The 18998-nt window shown below is 49.4% G+C and overlaps 1 protein-coding gene across 4 annotated transcripts in view; it reads left to right on the forward strand.

Moving 5' to 3' along the window:
- Positions 1 to 674: 674 nt before the first annotated feature.
- The window catches only part of ST8SIA1 (ST8 alpha-N-acetyl-neuraminide alpha-2,8-sialyltransferase 1), an 88906-nt gene continuing 70582 nt past the window's right edge, over positions 675 to 18998 (forward strand). Inside the window, exon 1 of one of the 4 annotated variants that reach the window (XM_059472863.1) lies at positions 675 to 919. In XM_059472863.1, coding sequence (XP_059328846.1) covers positions 675 to 919 — 245 coding nt within the window. Of the gene's footprint in view, positions 920 to 8107; positions 8140 to 14699; positions 14899 to 18998 lie in introns of those variants that run through there. The other 3 variants (XM_059472865.1, XM_059472866.1, XM_059472864.1) reach the window with 3 other exon arrangements.

Genomic DNA, 18998 nt, shown 5'->3' on the forward strand with positions numbered 1-18998 from the left:
GTCCTCCCGGAGCCCCTGAACCCGCGGATATTTCTGTGGCATGTCCTTCGTGCGGGACACGCTCTGAGCGGGCGGGGATCGCGGTCCGGGGCTCTCGGCTGGGGCCGAGGCCGGTCCGGGGGGCTCCCGGCGGGGGAGGGAGGCCGGGCCGGGGCGGGCGGGGGTCGGTGCCGCCGGGGCGCCTTGGAGAAGCTGCGGCCTCTACCGGGGAAGGGAGCCAGGCGCCGGCAGGGAAGGGGAGGGAGGGAGAGCAGCCGGTGGGAGCGAGCCGAGGCCGGAGCGGAGCTGCCGCGTTCCCCCCTCGCTCGGTGCCCGCGGCGGGGCGGGGCGGGCGTGGCGCCGAGCGGACCCCGCAGCACCGAGGTCTCCGCTCCCTCCCTCCCTCCCCCGGCGGAAATTTACCGGGTCGGTGCTCAGCGAGGGGCTCGGCAGGAGGCGGAGGGAGGGCGGGGAGCGGCGGAGCATCATCTGGCGGGGAACGCGAGGGACCAAATGACTGTGAGCAAGGGCGGCAGCCGCCACCGCCGCCGAGAGAGCAGCGAGCCGCAGCGGCAGCAGCAGCCCCGCTCCCCCGCGGCGATGGCGGCGGGCGGCGGCGGGGCTGAGCGGAGCTGAGCCGGGCCGAGCCGCGCCGGGCCGGGCCCCCGCCCGCGGCCCCGCATGGCGCGGGCCTGATGTCGGAGCGCGGCCCGGAGCCGCGGCGGCGCTGCGGGAGCAGGAGGAGGATGGCGGGGCTGCCGTGGAAGTGGCCGCGCACCCGCCTGCCCGTGGGCGCCAGCGCCCTGGGCGTCTTCGTGCTCTGCTGGCTCTACGTGTTCCCGGTGTACCGGCTGCCCGACGAGAAGGAGATCGTGCAGGGCGTGCTGCTGCAGCAGGGCAAGGCGTGGAGGAGGAACCAGACCGCGGTCGCCCTGTTCAGGTACCGCCGTGCGCGGCCCAAGGGCAGCGGGGACGGGCAGCGGGGGCCGCCAGCCGCGCCCGGAGCCCGCCCGGCCGCGCCGAGCCCCAAACTTTATTTCTTCTGCCCCGACCCTTTGTTCTGTCGCGGCGGGCGGGCAGGGCCCCTCCTGCCCCACAGAACTTTTTTGGGGTGGCTCCGCTGGCTGCGGGGGGAAGGGGCTCGGCGCGGGGATGGAGGCTCGGCCCCGCAGGGATGCGCTGCCAGCGGGGTGAGGGCTCCGAGGCTGCGGCGGCGCCCGAACAATGGGATGCGTCTGCTTGGCGGATATCTGAGGCACCGAACAAAGCTCCGGGGCTGCCAACAAAGCCCGGGGCTGCCCGGAGAGAGCCCGGCCCGTGCGGCTCCCGGGATGTGCAGGGAATGATGTATGTGCAGAGAACCCGTGATGCTCAGGGGTGTCTGTGCAGAGAACTCGGGATGTGCAGGGATGTCTGTGCAGAGAGCCCGTGCGGCTCCCCGGATGCTCAGGGATGGATGTCCGTGCACACAGCCCGGGATGCTCAGGGATGGATGTTTTTGCAGGGAACCCGGGATGCTCAGGGATGGATGTTTTTGCAGGGAACCCGGAATGCTCAGGGATGGATGTTTTTGCAGGGAACCCGGGATGCTCAGGGATGGGTGTTTTTGCAGGGAACCCGGAGTGCTCAGGGATGGGTGTTCTTGCGAACAGCCCGGGATGCTCAGGGAAGGTTTCCGTGGATGTGTATCCGAGCAGCCTCGGGAGGCTCGGCGCTGCTCCTGGGCTCTGTGCGGTTTGTTACAGAAGCCACGTGAAAAGGCACCTTGTCTCTCTCCTCTCTGCTCCTGACGTGGCTGGGAAATGGCGATAATCCCTGGGGCTCGTTTCGCCTTTTGCCCAGCTGCACACGAAAGGGGGAAGCTGCAGCCGAGCTGCCCCCGCTGCCAGCCGAGGAAACACAGCGAGTCCCTGCGCTGGGCAGGAATCTTTAATCACTCTCCTTTAAACGCGGCTGCAGTGGAGACCTGCATCCCCTCAAAAATTCCTCACATGTTTGGGTACAATACAGGCAATTGGAAGAGAGGCAGATCTCCCTCCCTTTCCCGAGGGAAGCTGGCTTTTTGTCCCTGTAGCAAGTAGCAAAGTATAGATGAGAGTGAGTGGTAATCCGAATGCCTCCAGAAATATCCTCTTCAGTAAAATGAATCAGATCCAAAATTCAAGGGACTTATTTTCCTTTTTAAAAATATTTTTGTTTGTTTTTAAGTGGCATACAGTTTTATTTTAAGTTCTTCAGTATTTTCTGAATGTATTTACCTTTGTCAGGAAGCGGAGCTGATGTTAATATCAAGCTTTATATCTTGTCTGTTGGGATAACAGAATCCTAGCAGTTCTTGAAATGCACATGTGTTGGGTAGCCCCCAGAGCCTGGAGGAGGTCTGAGCAGTGGTGGGTGATGAGCAGGAATGTGCTGATACTGTCTCATTAGGCAGGCCTGGAAGAAGTCCTCCCTTTAATACAGAGCTAGCAATAAGGTCCAGGTCCAGGATCCCTCTCCTAAAGCACTTAACTAACACGAGAAGCTACATTGATCTTCTTGACTATTAGTTAATCTTGATCCTGTGCACCAAATTCCCCCATTTCTGGGGGTAGATGAATCCAGCTTTTTAAAAAACTGCCCCATGGGTTATGTAGGAAAGAGTTTGGTCTGTTAGTTGTCATGTTAGTAAACAAAATGTTTGTAAAGTGGTAGTGCTGCTGCAGCTCCAGTTTACAGAACAGTTTCAGATCATTTCCACCACATGGTTTAGTAAGAAACTCTGTGTGGCTTACCAGCTATTCCCCTTGCCCACATGTTTTTCTACTCTCCAAGCACAGTGATTATCTCACAGATGCTATTGAGGAGAGTCTCATGCAGTAAAAGGAGCTGTTGTTTCTTGTCTGAGCCTCTTGATGAGTTCTTACAGTGCTAAATACAATGAACTTTAAATCAACCTGCTTTAAAAGTAGTTTTAAAGAGAAATTGTGTGGTGGAGATGTGTAGTGAGTATAGTAAACTGTATTATTCCAACACTTGTGGATTGGAACTCTATTTTTGCTGCTTTAATTTGCTTCTCTTCATGATGAAAGATTTTGAAGCCCATGTCAGGCAAGCTGCTGTATATTTGAGGTTTACAGAAACTCTTTGCTCTGCTCCTGCTGTCCCTAACCAAGCCAGCTGTAAAAACTCCAAATTTAACTTTCTGCTGGAAAATTCCAGAGAATGTCAGTCTCTGTTGGAATGGGAAAGGAGGGATAGAGCTTCACAGAAAACCTGCATGTGAACTTTCAAGTAATATGGCTTTCCATAATAGTCTAATATTAAGTATTCGTTAATGTATTATTAATAAAGTATTACTGAAGAACAGTGTTAATTGCTGTTCTCCCTAGCCTTTCTGCCACATTCTGGTTAACAGGCAATTTTGGTTTCACTCAGTTTGAAGCATAAATTGGAATTAATCTGGGCTAAGAATCCAGTTCTGCTTTGTGTAACAGAGTGGCACTTGTGGCATTGTGTAGCCAGGCTCTTTCTGCACAGAGCAAACCCCTGCTGGGTTTGGGACTTTCTCCTCCCCTAGACTCACTGACTCCCCTTGCTGAAGTGGATCTTGGCTAATTGATTTGATGAAATCATATTTTTCAAGCCTCAGAAAGACTATTCCCCTTCGCCTTCTGTACCAAGGACAACTTCCCTGAGTGACTTGGCAAGTTCAGCCAAACCACTGGGGTAATTTGGGGTAGTTTGGGTTGAACCCTGGCAGCCGAGTGCTGCTTTAAGAAGGGCCAAGCTCTTATCTAAAGTCCTTTCCTGTCAGCTGGGAGCAGCCAAAGGCCCCTCAGTCCCCACTGCTCCTTCCTTCTCCTCTCTGCAGAGCCAGAAACCTTCAGGAAAGATGTGGCCCCTTATGCAGGACCCCAGACTGGCCTGGTTTTCCTGGAACGATTCAGTGGGGGTTTTGTGTTTGAATGCATTTCCAGAACTGCTTTTCACATATAAATACCTGCATGATTAGCCATGGATGCCTTTCAATTTTGAGAGGTTGAGGGTAGTCATACAGTGAAAGCATCTCCTGTCTGACAAACGCTGAGTATTCTGTCAGTCAGATGGTAAAACTGCTCAGTTTTGAGCTGCAAAGTGGTCAAAAGAGGAGTAAGACCGTCATTAGAGCCACTAATAGCTACTGTGTCTAATGTGCCTCCAGTATAATGGCTTGTCATCCTCTGAGGTGGTTAATGTTATTGAGCCCTAATTGTTTTTACAGATTGCTTAGGGGTTTTTTAGGGCCTAGTGGTGCTGGGATTATTTAGGCAAAATGTTTTTACTTGTTGTCTGTTATTTGCAGAAGTAATTGCATACAGTAATACCTTTAGGATGATTCTGTTTAAAATACTGCAATTCATTAAAGGCAGACCTGGATCTTTTTATCTGCCTGACAAGCTCCATAGAGCCAGGAATCCCAAGCACAGCACTGCTCATCCTGGATTCATGAGCACAGGGATGCAATTCCAGGTCACTCCCCCATGGCTGAGTCAGCAAGGTTTCCTTATTCAGATGGGTTTTTCCTTCTCTTTTTCTGGCAGCACTGTAAATTACACGAGTCTGGGGATTCTCACTGGCTATTTCTGAGATTAAGGCAAATCTGAGATTAAGCTTTGTATTGCTCGGGCTATCTTTAGATGAGAGTTTGGCCTTCTTAAACAGCTTCACCAGATACATATTTATCCCTGCTTTCCCTGGATGCATATGAAGGACAGAGCTAGGAACACACCTGGGAGGTGCTGGATTGGGTTAGTTCTGCCTCTGTGCCCTGAAACTCATGGACATGCCCACGTGTTGAGCCAAATCCAGTTCATTTTTCTGTCCTTGGTGCTGCTTCCTGGCTGTGTTTTCATCAACATTTTACTTGATGATGTTGTTGTTGCCGTAGTATTTGCTTCACTAGTGGTAAATGGAGTATTTGCAATTTGTGTTTCCAGCTGAGATGAGTTATTTTGGTGGAGAGGTACAGTTTTGGAGAGCAGGTTAAAGGTGAGAGGAAAGAAATGTTCTTACTGCATGTTACTATTTGGAGGCTGTGATGAGGAAAGCAAGCTGTAGAGAGGCTTGGCTCCATATCTTCAAGGTGGATCCCTGAATGACATGAAAACCATGAGGAATAGTGATCTGAGTTAGCTCACAGTGTCTTTGCAGAGGAGAGCTGTGCTGGCAAGGTAGGAACTGATTTAAATGCCCGAGTTCGAGCAGCTCCTGCTCTCTCCTTCCTTGACCCCAAGCAGCATTTCCTTGCAGGCTGTGGTTGTGAGTGCTGATGAAACAGGCTGCTGGGGTCCCTGGGGTCCTGCACCGTGCTGGATCGCTGCTTTCCCCCGGGCCGTACAAACCCCGGTGTGCCAGTAGGTATGGGGGGCTGCGGCAGCCCCCTGAGGCTCCTTTCCTGTCAGCGGGAGCAGCCAGAGCCCCGGCCAGGCTGTGGGCACTGTGCTGAATGCAGGTTACCCAGCTGGCCCCAAGCTGCTCTGTGCACGCCAGCCCTGTGCGCGTATGGATGTGCCCACGTAGCCTTCCCCTTTCTGTGCTGTGCGTGGCCACGCATCACCCACGCAACGGAGCAGTGAGGGATCTATTCCTTTCTTGGTCATTTTCATCCTCACGGCGGCCAAGAGTGGTGCTGCCATTTGATGTGTGTTCGGTGGCATGTATGAAAATTCCTACTTTTGAGGCTAGTTGCTGGTAGGTAGATGCATGGAAAATTAATTGTCTTTCACCCTTTAGAATTGGTCTTTGCCCAGTGTGGATGAACCTCACTGAAATGAAGAAGCTGTTTGGACTGCACTCTTCTGTTGTTCTGGTTTTCTGACCACCAAAAAAATACTGAAATTTTAAATCCCCGGGCATATGTTAATCTTTTTCTGTATGCTGCATGGGGTTCTCAGAATGCAAGGAAATTGCTCCTGATGCCAAATCATTTTAACACAGCTGCACACAGTTACATTCAGACTGAAGCGCATTAATCCAAGCTGAGTGGTGTTTGTAAACCTCAGTGTGGATTCAGCTTTTGTCATGCCACAGTTTTTACATACAGATACCAGAGGTTCTTCTCCCAGGTCTGGGAATTTCACCTGATTAGATAAGCAGCAGATGGGGTGGACAAGGCACTGATAAGTCCCTGGACCCTGGCAAAGCATTTTTTCTGTGAAGTGTTTGCTACAGAAGCTCTGAGCTTCCTGGAGAAGCTGTGCCCGCTGCCTTGACCTTAGTGGTATTTGAAATTTTTAACAAGGTGAATTATATTGTGGAGAATTAAATCCCAGCTTTCAGCAGGGCTTTGGAGGTCACTTTCCCGCTGCTCCATTCGGGATAAAGGTGAAAGTTATGAAATGAGATTGTTATATAATATTTTATGGCTAGCAGAATGGTGTGGGCTTTTTGTTGTTATTGCATTACATCCACAGACTTTTATTTTGACTTTTGTTCCATTTGCTAGAAAATGCCCTCCTTAATTTCTTGGTTTGGAGATGCTCTTTTCAAATGGAGATGTGGCTACAGTGAGGCTTTTAGAGCTGCTGGGAACAGCTGAATAGAAATGGTTAACATTTTTAATGTCTTTCATGTTTGCTGAAAGCATCCTGAACATTTCCTGAACAACCATTGTGTTTATACTTTTCCCTCTATTTTCCCCTGCTCCTGTTCTTCACTCAATTCCCATTCTTGAGCTGCTTGAGGCCCTCCTCAGCTTCAAGGGCAGCCCCAGACTATTGGAGTGGCACCTTTTATAATTAATGTCCAATTAACGTTCACAGCAGTGATACAGAGAACTCTGTGAAATTATTTACTCCTCTCTCCGTCCCCATCTGAGCTATCAGTACCCTTGTCCTGCCTCCTGCAGCTCCCACTGCTCATCAGGGCATCTGTTGTTTTGCATCCTTGATGTTCCAGCAGTTGGCTGTCAGGCTTTCCAGGTAAATTCCAGACTCTGCCTTCACCTATCAGCAAGATAAAGGCTATGCTTATCAGCTTGCCTCTGCTCTGAGGAAGCACCGCCAGCTCTCATTTAATAGTTGCTATATAGATCTCCTGTACTTTAAGGAGTGCTGGGAAAACATCATCAGCTATTTTCCTTGCTTTCTGGTGGGAAAAACTTGCTCTGCATATTTCTGGAATGCCAGGAGTGGCCGTTGCTGTAATAGGGAAATAACAGCTTTGTATTTCCTGTCAGAGATGAAAGACAAATTTTATTTTCTCCAGTGAAAAGATTTTAGTGGTTTCCTATGTGGTCCATCTTGGCCAAATGTCAGTTCTGGGAATTCTGTTCCATCTGCCTCAGTGTCTGGAGGTTCCCTTGTTGTGCTGGTGCTGAACAAGGTTTGGAGGTTCCCTTGTTCTGGTGGTGTCCCAGGGCAGGGCGAGGAGGGACCCTCTGCTCTGGGCAGTGCTCAGAAATCCAGGAGAGTTGAGGACACCAGTCCAAAAGGCTGAAATACACGGTGAGTGGTGATCCTGAACCCAAAGCTCTCTGCCTTTCTCGTGAGGCAGTCAGATTTAGGTCTAATGGCAAATGGGATGGGGACTATTGGGGTTACTCATCTGGGCTTCACTGCCCCTGCTTTGAGCTGCAGGGACACTGGGCTTTGGTTCCCATGGATTCTGTACAGCAAAGGAAGCGGAGTTATAAAGGGAATTAAGGAACTATGTGCATGGCATGGTTATCTCTTGTAACTCAGCTTCAGGTCTAGGTCACCACTGGTGCTGGTTGGGAATTCTGTGAATAATCATCCTTGCCCAGAAGTTATTATTTTTACAATGCCATAAGCTTGCAGAGAGACATTCTGTGCTCAGAAGGATTTTCCTTCCAGGAACGTGTGCAGTGAGATCCCGGCTGTGCAGATGATGAATTTTGATGGATGGGGTGGGTTTCCCACGTGTCAGTGCAGTTGTTAATGGGAAGGAATGTTTTTTGTAGGCGCAGAGATAGGGGTGATTGGGGTGGGCTGTGCCCAATCATCCCCCACTGGCCCCAGCTGTGCCCACAGGTGAGCAGCACTGAGGGGCACAGAGGGCACGCAGGTGCAGGGCATCAGCAGCAGGGCACAAAGCCTGGGCTGGAGGGCGATGCAGACCCTCAGAGCCTCCCTGGGTGCTGCTTGTGGCTGCCCTGCTGTGCCAAGGAAGGATTTCCTGGTAAGTGCCAGCCTGTGTGGCTGTTCCTGCAGGGTGCCCCAATAACTGAGCTCAGGGTTTGGTGGGTACAGCTCTCCCTGCTGCTACACCCTTGGGCACCAGCTCGCTGCTTGTCATGTGGGAAATGCATTTGTTTCAGTATTTTTCTTCTTTCTATGACTTCCAGTGAAGCATTTATCTACTTCAGAGAGAATAGGAGAGCTCTGTATTGTGTAGCATTCACTAGGGATATTAATCCTGTTCCTGGATAGTAGCTCACAGTTGCTTACAGTACAAAGAATGAATTGCCAGCTACTGGTGAATTTCAGATTTGCTGCTGCACCTGTGAGCTCTGTCACATCTGAGCCTACAGTAGTGAGTGCTGCAGCAGACATTCCTGATTGGAATGCAGTCTATAGATTATCCCTGCTCCTTGAGGGTGATTTACTGCCATCCACTCAGGCAGTGTTCCCTTCTAATTTGTCTGAGTGAGGTTCAGACCCTGCAGTCTCCTGTGTTGTGCTATTCAGTACCTAATGGCAATGTAAAAAGCATGAGAATTAATTTCTCTAGGGTGTGGCTGTAACATGGGCTAGAAAGGAGATGCAATATTCATGAGGCAGGAGCAGAGGAATGCTGCTAGATCAGATGAAAATGGGAATGATGGCGTGAACACTCTGTATACAGCTTGTTTGGAGATTGATTTGAAAAATAATTTTGAGATAAATATATACTGTATTTCATTTTTATTTGCTCTTAGACTCTGTAATTTTTATGATAGAATTAAGAAATGGGTTGAGAAGCTTTGGTCTGTCTACCTGTCTGTAAAGCAGATAGCTCACCTGTAAGTTCTCAGAAGGTTTCTATATCTACCACAATTCACAGTTACCTGGAGAGGAGTTTAGGGCTTGTCACTGTGGTGGTCAGTATTTAGGGTTTATGAGGAGGGCAGCTTTTGCCAAGGACCAGGATCCCAGCTGTTTTCAGGCCAGGGGATGCCCTGCAGCATTTCCCCTGGCTTGGGGATGCTCACTCCTCCCTCAGAGCAAAGGACACTGAAGGATGTGAGCTGGGGGCACTCCGTGTAACCTGGAGAGTGCCCACCCTTGTAAAGCTGTGCCAGCTCCTGCAATCAGGACCCTGTGACAGTCCTGCTTTCATGGCGTGGAAACGAAACTGAATGTTCAGCCCTCATAACTGCAGGGAAGTGCTGGAAATGTGAATGGTGGCTTGGCCCCCAAAAGGCAAGTAAAAATCCAGTGTGGGTTGTTGTAACTCAGATGCCTCATTTCTGTGCTTAATCATCATTTTGGGGGCCTGACTCACAGTTTTTAAGTGCTAGGGATTGCCATAGTGAGAATTACATATCAGCCTATAATTAGATGTGTTTTTTAATTAAGGAAGCTGCAACAGTGAAGGGAATAAGAGAAACAAAACCAATCTGGGCATTCCTTCATAGGTCACATTATTGAGCATTTTGTCTTGGCAGCCAGCAGGCATCCAGCACCAAGACACTTGCTGAGCCTTATGGACAAATGCTGGGCTTCTCCAGGTTTGTGTGTGCCCAGCTGGATGAGGCAGTGAAAATGCACATGGGGTTGTTATCCTTCCCGTCCTGTTCCAGCCATTGCCTTCAGTGTATCCAGAAGGGAATGGCAGAGAGCTGTTGGAGCTTTCTGATCCACAAATGGCAACGATAGCAAGGAACTTAGCCTCTCAATAGGGAAATTGTGTGTTTTGATAGATCTGTTTGGACAACAGAACAAGTGGAAAACACTTATTTAATGTAGTTCAGTAGCTGCTAATGGGTCCAGCAGCTGAGAGCATGTTTATTTTTGCCTTGGGTCTTTGATGCTTTCTCTCATTTACAAACTGTTTCTCTCACAAACAAACAGTTTTGTGCTTCGCTTGTCTAACAGGCCATTGCTACTAAGAGGGTTGAGCTTGTTGTTGTTCCCCACCTTATTTGTGGGAAAATGTTGCGTTGGTTTTACAAATTGAGCACAAATTCAGTTTTCTCATGTGCTGCAGAACAGCAGATCAGCATCAGGGAGAGAAGCAGAGTTCCCTCTGCAGTGTGGGGATGTGGGCTGCTGGGCTCTTCTGTGGCATGGCCAGTGTCTGTCCCTGAAATCAGGGCTCACCCTCGGTGAATTTGAGCTTTCTCAGCACTTTGGAGCTGAATCAGTTCGTTCTCAGAGCTTTCAGCTTTGTGGTTTGGTTTCAGGTGGTGTCTGCAGTCTGCCTGGTGAGACTCTTACTCCTTTCCATTCAAGAGCAATCACTTGTTTTGCCTTAGAGAAATTAAAACGAAACCCCAAAGTCTTGAGAAGTTGTTTCCACTCATGAATTGCTGCCTGTGTAGAGGTGTTTCTCAAAAACCTGGGTAACTGCTAGGAACAGACCAGCTTTAAGCCAGTTTAAGGAAGAAATAGTCAGGAATTGTCATTTCATTGTCACCTTTTTGGCTCTAAAGTGAATGGGCTGAATGTATTGCAGAGGAAGATCTCCCAAAACACTCTGGACAAGTGATTGAGCACCTAAACATGATTTTAAAAGTATTTTCAAACCGACTTTCAGGCAATATTCCTGTCTTAAGATGCCTCGTTGCAGGACTAAGTAGGTTGAATGATTTATTTAGTGGATTTTTACTTTTATCCTCATACTGAGTAGTACTGATTTATCTTGGATAAATCTCCTGAAGGATGGTTAGGATTTTTGCTTGCTCTTTTTAGCAGCAGCTTTTAAATGTTAATTCTGTAAAAGACCACAAACCTTGAGAAAGTTACCTCCCAGTGGAAAGCACTCTGAGTGCTCTGGGCTTGTGCTATTCCTGAGCAAGCTGATGCACCTCCTCTGGAAAAGGGACACCTTTGGGGGGTTTCCCCGCTTTCCTGGTGCTGCCCGAGCCTGCTGGCCCTTGGGGACTTACAGGTGCCACCACCGCAGGCATGCCAGCTCCAGAATAGCTTGTGCCCTGCTCTTCTGGAAAAGGATTGCTTTGGATCCTGTCCAGAGCCACCTCAGCTGTCACCAGCAGCTCTTCCCACTGAAAGAGTAATACATTCTATAAATAGTGCTGCAAATTGGGCCCTGGCTGTGTCCCAGATCCCTCAGCTTCTTCCCTCCCTGGTGACAGGAGTGTGGGGTGGGAGGCAGCAGGTGCTGGGCAGGGGCACAGCTCTGCCAGCCCTGGCCTTGTCCTTGTCCTGCTCTGCCAGCCCTGGCCTTGTCCTGGCTCTTGGCTGCTCTCAGGGCACAGCTCTGCCAGCTTTAGCCTTGCTCTCAGGGCAGGTGCCTTCCTTCACCCATTCTTATTTAGAAGCTGAATTTTCTCCTGGGAGAAGTGCCAGAGCCCTTCTGTCAGCTGGAAGGAAAGGATTGTGGAAGGGATGCTCCAGAAGCAAGGAAAATGCTCTTGGAGAAGCCTTGGGATGTTGGAAGATTGGTAGAGGACCTAACACAGTAGAGACAAGGAGTTTGTGGCAGTGGGGACACTGAAGAAGAAGAAACACGAAGAGCAGAGAATAAAACAAAGAAACATTGATGTGAAGCGGAATAGCAGAGGAAGAGCATAGTTTGAAATTTGAGAACAAGTACGTGGCTAAATCAGAGCAGCAATCAAGTGAGGTGAAACATTCAGTGAAGTGGACAATTTAAGGGCTGCTCTGTTGGTTAAGCAAGGTTACCCAAGGAGGTAACAATTAATTAGAACAGCGTGAGCTAAATGATAATTTCAGTGAGGAAGCTCAAGTGTCAGATGGAAGCAGATCACTTGAGTAAATGGAGGGTCCAGTTTCAATGGCCAGAGCTAGGAGAGAGGCTATGAAACCATAATAGCACAGGGCATTTTCATGCCACAGGAGAGGAGAATCATTTTGCTCTAGAGATGACTGTGGAAGTGGAGTGATGAAATATGTGGAGTACAGCCCACTCACTGCAGCTATCTCTGGTACCTGTCCTACTTAGGAGCTGTGCTAGGGAAAATGTCCATATGGTTAGCAAAAAGACAGGAAAACAACATTTGCTGCTCTGTTTTTTTTCATTCTCTGATTGCATTTTGCCAACTAGGCAGGCTTGGCATGCAGTGAACTTTGTTTGCTGAGGGTTGGTTTGTCCTTTGGGGCACCAGGCTGAGGGATGATGAGTTACAGCAGGCAATTCCTTGACTTCTGTCTCAAAGTGGGGCTCGTCACTGTGGTTTTGGGGTGAGACTGGAGAACAAGGCACGCTTGGTTCTGGCTGGGTGCAGACACTGCATTTCTGATGGGGTGGCTCTTCACTGTGTGCTCCAGTGGGATCAGGGATGCTGCTGGCACCGCATGGGTACAAAATGTGTGTTCAGAGAGCTCCCAGCCTTCTGTTCTGGGGTTTTCAGCTACTGCAGAGCTCCTGGGCCACTCTGGGTTCCAGGCTTTGGGGCAGCTCTGGGGAGGTCAGGGCTGTGTGGGCCAGATGGGGAGCTGTGCAGGTCTGTGTGCCATGCCAGCCTGTCCCAGGGCAGGGAGCCGTGCAGGTCTGTGTGCCATGCCAGCCTGTCCCAGGGCAGGGACAGGGAGCTGTGCAGGTCTGTGTGCCATGCCAGCCTGTCCCAGGGCAGGGACAGGGAGCTGTGCAGGTCTGTGTGCCATGCCAGCCTGTCCCAGGGCAGGGACAGGGAGCCGTGCAGGTCTGTGTGCCATGCCAGCCTGTCCCAGGGCAGGGACAGGGAGCCGTGCAGGTCTGTGTGCCATGCCAGCCTGTCCCAGGGCAGGGACAGGGAGCCGTGCAGGTCTGTGTGCCATGCCAGCCTGTCCCAGGGCAGGGACAGGGAGCCGTGCAGGTCTGTGTGCCATGCCAGCCTGTCCCCAGTGCCCTGGCTGTGCAGGGACACTCTGGCTCTGGGTGCTGCTGTCCTCTCTCTTCTGCCAGCACTTCCATTGTGTAGCTTCTGCTCCAAACGTGCCCACTCCCAGTGGTCTGGGAACCCTGGGGGGATCTGCAGATTTGTGAGAGGTGTGCAGCATAAATCTGCTGATAGTGGACTTTTATTGCAGTGCATGAAAACTCAGAAATGCCTTTAGCAGGACTAATTACTACATGAGGTCCTTTAAGTTCAGTTTGCTGTCTCTGTCAAGGCTAGGTACCAAATGCTGCAGGAAAGTCATGCAGTAAATGCATGGAGGAGTAGTATGATGTTCCAAATAAATCAATGTCTCAGGTTCTGAGCATTTTCAGACTTCATTCAGCCTTCACGAACTTAGTTCAACACCTCGTTGTTACTTACAACAACCTTCCAGGTTCTTGGAGCTTACATAAACAATCAATTCCTTCATTATGCTTAATTAAGGAAGTGCAGGTGTTCTTGGAATGGTTAGTTCATAAATATATTTGTCTTATTCTTAGATTGCTGCTTAATCACTTTAAAAAAATGTGTTTCGTCTTTGGCTCATACACCCTTTTTGTACTAATTTGCTTTTTTATCTGGTTGATTTTTAGATGTTGACATTGTACCAGAAAACAAAATGTCACCATGCTGTTGAAAACTAAACAGCTCATCTTCAACCCTGTAGTAAACAGTTTAATTGCTGTGGAAACTGAATTATTGCTCTCTAAAATGGTTCAGTTGTTGCTTCTGAACTGATCCTTTTTTTCACCTAAATAATTCACTGCATAAGTTTCTTGAAATGAGTAGCATAGACCAACTGGTCATGACTTAGTAGAGCTCTGTAACTTGTCATGCATGCTTGAGCTGCAAGGTGAATTTTCAAGAAGAGTTTGAGACCTTAGAAGGTGTCAGTTGGACTGCCCATCTGGAGGGTGCTCTCAGATCAGCTGTGTCAGGCTGGGAGCTGAGGCTGTCAAAGGAAAAACCATGTTGGGCTGACTTGTGTGCAGTGCACATCCTGTAGGTGAGGGCGTGGGAGGCTGCTCGTGCAGGTCAGGAGCTGACATTTATCTTCCTGATCGGGCACATTTTTATCTTTACTTGGCAGCAGGAAGGAAAGCCAGAGGTTCAGTCAGTTCATTGTGGAACAAGCCCAGAGCTGCCCCAGGAAGCTGGGGACAGAGGGGTCAGATGGAGAGCATGTCCTGGGGCTGGGGGTTCCTGTTCCCAGCCCTGCTCCCACAGTGTTCCTGGGGGATTGAGCTTCCTCCAGTGCAGGTGACGAGTTCCAGATCAGTCACTAAACTGGAGAGTCTGCCTCCTCCCTTCCTCACTGCCCTGGGCATCCCGAATGCAGTGCTCCATGGCCAGTGCTTTTATGGGTGGTATCTCCCCAGTCAGGGCTCTCTGCTGGTGAGCAGTGTTTGAGCTGCCCTGAGCCATCAATGCCAGCACCAAAACTGATCCCTGGCACACCCAGGGGCTGCCAGGCTGCTCACAGCACTGTTAACTGTGACAGGATACAGCATGAAGGTGGGATAGAATGTCATCTGATCCCCAAAGAGTTGCAGCTGGACCAATTACTAAAGATTAGGAGCAGGCCTGATGTTAACAGGCCACAGCTGTAGCCAATAAGAACAGTGTTATAAAAGAGTGGGTTGGTGGGCTCTGGAGTCAGATGGCTGCTGCAAGGACCGGGAGCGGGCAGTGCTTCGAGGAGCTGCCTGCAGAAACATCGGGGAGGTGTGAAACTCTGGTGATATGGGATCCGTGCACCACAATGATAACAGAACTCACACTATGTAAGAGTTAACCACAGTTACCCTTCCTGAGGCTGTCAGGGACAGACATGCAAGTCTCCCAGTGGACCCAGAGTTTGTGATGCAGGGGTTTTCTGGAGTCTCTTAAAGGAGGTTTGTCCCCAGCACTGTGCCTCATTCTCTGGGAATGGTGGATGTGGGTTCCTGGGTGAAAGCAAACTCAGGGTGGATGCACTAGCCTGGGAGACTGCCTGTGTGAGTTTTGTGTCTTGTTGGAAAGAGCTGGTTTAGAAATTCCTCCCTCAGATCTTTTCAGAGCCCTGTTAAAGTATTTTTAATATTTAGATGTCTTTGGATTATGGGTAGTCTGTGAAATCTGGAGCATGGCAGCTAATTAAACTTAGGAATTCCAACAGTACTTCCCAAAATAGTTTCCTGTGATATGTGTGGCTGTATATGTCAAACTCTTCAGGCTTGGCTTTAATTTAGAATTTCACAGTGCTGCAATATATATAACTCCTGCAGGCATTCCAAGGTGGTGTGTTTTGCTTTGTGGTAGTGTGCTTGGCAGCTCCTGTTTACTACCTTTACTCTAATGCATCCTGTGGCTGTGTTCTCTCAGAATAAAGAAGTCCCTAAAGTCTCCACAAAGAGGAGGGGAAGGTGGAACTCCAGACTTGGTTTCTGCCAGGAGCATTTCCTGGAGCTGTTCCACTGCCCTTGGAAGCCCCGGGTTCCCAGACCCCCCTGATGCTGGGCATGAGGGGAGATGTGATGGTACAGCTGGGGGCACGAGAGCTGGATGGAAAACAGAACATCTTGGCAAGGTGGGTGGGAGCCAGAGCATGCCCTCTCTGCTTTTAGGAGTTCTAATCTCACATGGAGTGTGAGCTTGTTACGGCCATCAGATTGGGCAGAGGGGAAAGTTGGATACATTACATTTTCTGCCAGGACTTCAGGCCTGTAAGAACTTAGTACATAAATCATGTTTATCCCCTGGGAAGCTGTTTGATTGCTCTGGGTAATGGGGTTTGTGCATTTCTGATTTATTCACAGCAAACTGGTCAGATTAGGACAGACTCAAACACGCTTCCTCCCTTGTGCTCACCTCTGTGTTTTCCTCTTCTGCTGCTGCCCCGTGCCTGCACAGGAAACCTCCCCACCCCAAAACCACCAAACTTTGTGGTGTGTTGTGAAGCTCAATTGTCATTTGCTGGATGATAATGGCAGCGTGCAGTGGGCTGAAAGTTGTGAACATGTGATGATGGCTGGAGCTGTTTGGATTATACAATATATGATATGTAAGGCCTGTTTCAGAGCCCTCACAAGCTGTAGTGGTGCCTCTGAACATCTGGGTGCTTTGGAAGGGCGAGTTTTGGAAACCCTGCTTTCAGCACCACGTGAATGTTTATAGTAAAGCCCGGTTTATGCTCCTTGCTTGCACTGGGAAATTCTTTCTAGAGGGTTGGGGGAAGTTCTGCCACCCCTTTGGGTCTGGAATAGCTCAGATGATGAGCCCCAGCGTGTCTTTGTTAGGTGACAGAAATGTGGATCGATGTTTGGGTGCCTCAGGAGTGCCCAGAGCCCCGCTGCTGCAGTCCAAGCCAGGGCATTCCCAGTGTTGTGCACCCCTGGAATCCAGGGGGTGTTTGGGGAGCAGGGATGAGCTGGGGCTGAACAGGGGCTTGGCTCGGGTTGGGGCCACTGGAGGAGTGGAGAGGCTCAGGAATGAGGGGTGTGGGAGGGAACTCAGGAAATGTCTCCTGGACCCTTCCCCACCTCCCGTCAGAGACTGCTGGGGTTCCTGTGCCCTAGGACAGAGAGGAGGTTTGGGGATGCTGTGAGCAATCACAGAAAGCATTTTACAGAGTTGTTGGTGAGCTGGCAGCACTGTTAGACCAAATGGCATAAGACTACTTCTGCATTAGAGAGCATTTGTCCTCTCTAATGTGGGGCTAGCAGGAGTAAGGCAGTGTTTGTTACTCACATATGTTCAGAAAGAAAAAAATCACTTTGCTGAGTGCAGAACGGAGCTGTGACCATCTCAAATCAATTAATGCAGCACACAGCTGCCACTCAGCCCCTGGGAATGGGAGTAGGAGAGGAGCAGCAAGAAACTGTGTGACCCAGAATTGCTTCTGCTTTTGTTTCATTGTAACAGAGTCCTGATGATCATCAATAAACTTGAATGTTGGGTTCCACTGGGCCTACAGGAGACAAAGGTGTGAAGACAAACAGGGAGTGTGGCCTCTTGTTCTTGGGACAGATATCTGGAGGGGATTTATGAAGGCATCTCAGCTGATCTTCCCTGTAAGAACAGACTCATTTACCCAGAGCTGGGGAGATCCCACCTCCTTTCAGTAGCTCTGAAAAGAGGCAAAAGAGTCCATCTATGATGGAGTTCAACATGAGTGCAAGATGACTGCCATGGAACTTTCTGTGGCTTCACCAAAAGAGACTTAACAGGATCTGGAATTGGAGTTTCTGATAAAAAGAGGTTCTGCTTTAGATCTGTCTTTCCTTTATTTTAATCTACTCAGTGCCTTTAGCAAAGTGTTTGCATTTGTGACTTTAGCACCCAGTGCTCAGGCAAGGTTTAAAAGAGATTAGCAGAATTTCAAAAGTTTATCTTGTAGCTGCAAACAGAGGAGCTGCAAGTTCAAGGGGTGTTTGAGATGAAGAGCTCTGATTTTGTCTGATGATTTTACGGCCCTTGTTTATCTGTTAGGAGCCATCTGCCAGCGCTCAGGAGGAGCCCTGAGCTCAGCTCACAAACATCTCTGGGTCCCAGGCCAGCTGGGCTCAGCTGCTGGCAGAGCTGATGCTGGAGGTGGCAGCACCAGGGCTGTGAGTGGAGTCCAGTGTCAGTGCTTGGTGGTGCATTAAATCCTGGCTCTCACCCAGAACCAGACCTTTACAGCTTAACTGGTGTGTAATTCTGGGCGTACAGGAGCAACAAAGAGCACTCTGTTCTGGCACTGTCCACCTCAACGAGGCTGAAGCAAGGCATTATTTGGCATTTATGGATTATTTTTGCCTTTTCAGTCAGTAGGAAATGTGATATGACTGAAATCTCAAATCATAACCCACACACTTTAAGGCATTTCTCTCACTGGCAGATTTCATCCAAATGAAACAGAATTATGGAAGTCTTAAGGGTAGTGAGTTCCTACCAGTTTAATGAGAAACTGGATAAAAGAGAGAGGTCAAGCCCAAGGTTTCCTATTTTGTTTGGCTGATCTGCTCATCCTGCTGGCTGCTAGGCAAAACTCATTCCACTCTAACAATTGAGAGTTATGGGATGTGGGAAGCAGTGTCTGAGAAATGAGAGGAACAAGTTTCCCTTCAGATCTGGGCTTCCTTCAGTCTGTTCCTTCAGATTTATTCATCCATCTTTGGTGCGTTAAAACTGTTCTCCAGATGTGCACCTCCATATGCCTTTGAAGATATATTGGTTTCTCATGCCTTTTCCTGAGGTATTTTTGCATATTCTTGTCTCTGGCACACGTGTGACAGTGGCTGCTGGGTCACACACAGCTTTGCATCAAAAGCCACTCGGAGTGACAAGTGTAAGAGTTTCCTTTGCTCTTCATTTCTGTTGCCTCAGCTTTTAGGAAATCTGTCTAATGAAGGAACTTTTTGTTTCCTTTCTGCCTTGTTCCCCTTCTTTATCAAGGGGCATGACTGAACTGATGAAATCAGTGAAGAGCACTCGATGGAGTGTTTTGGCTTGGAGCACAGGGGCCCTTTTGCAAGGAGCATTACTCACAGGGCTCTCGTCTGGCTTGCAGAAGCAGGTGGGGAAGTCGCTGTGGTGTGATAATTGACTGCTTGGATCCAGGGGGGACCCATCAGCACTTCAGTGCAAGCTCAAATGTAAGATTAGAGCTGCTCAATTAATTTTTAGTGAATCTCCTTCTCCTGAAAGAAAACAGCCACCCTGTGCCCTTGTTGAGGCCAGATATTTCTTTCTGTGCGCTCGAGGTGGCACAAAGCAAGCCGTGGTTTCCTTGGAAGGAAGGGGGGAGTGGGTGAGAACAGCTGATTTTTGCCTCCTGCAGCAGCACCTCATGCAGTGTAACTTTGTGTCTCCATTGATGGTTCTGCTGCTTTGTGAGACAGCTGGTCATTAATTTCACCCCATATCTGTGAAATCTGCTCTCCTCCTGCCAGCTTTATAAGATTAAAAAAAAAGGATAGCGTGTGTAGCAATTAATCTCCTCCCTCTGAACGCTCTGTGACAGAATTTCCTG

This window comes from Ammospiza nelsoni, chromosome 5 (assembly GCF_027579445.1).
Source record: "Ammospiza nelsoni isolate bAmmNel1 chromosome 5, bAmmNel1.pri, whole genome shotgun sequence".
Lineage (NCBI taxonomy): Eukaryota > Metazoa > Chordata > Aves > Passeriformes > Passerellidae > Ammospiza > Ammospiza nelsoni.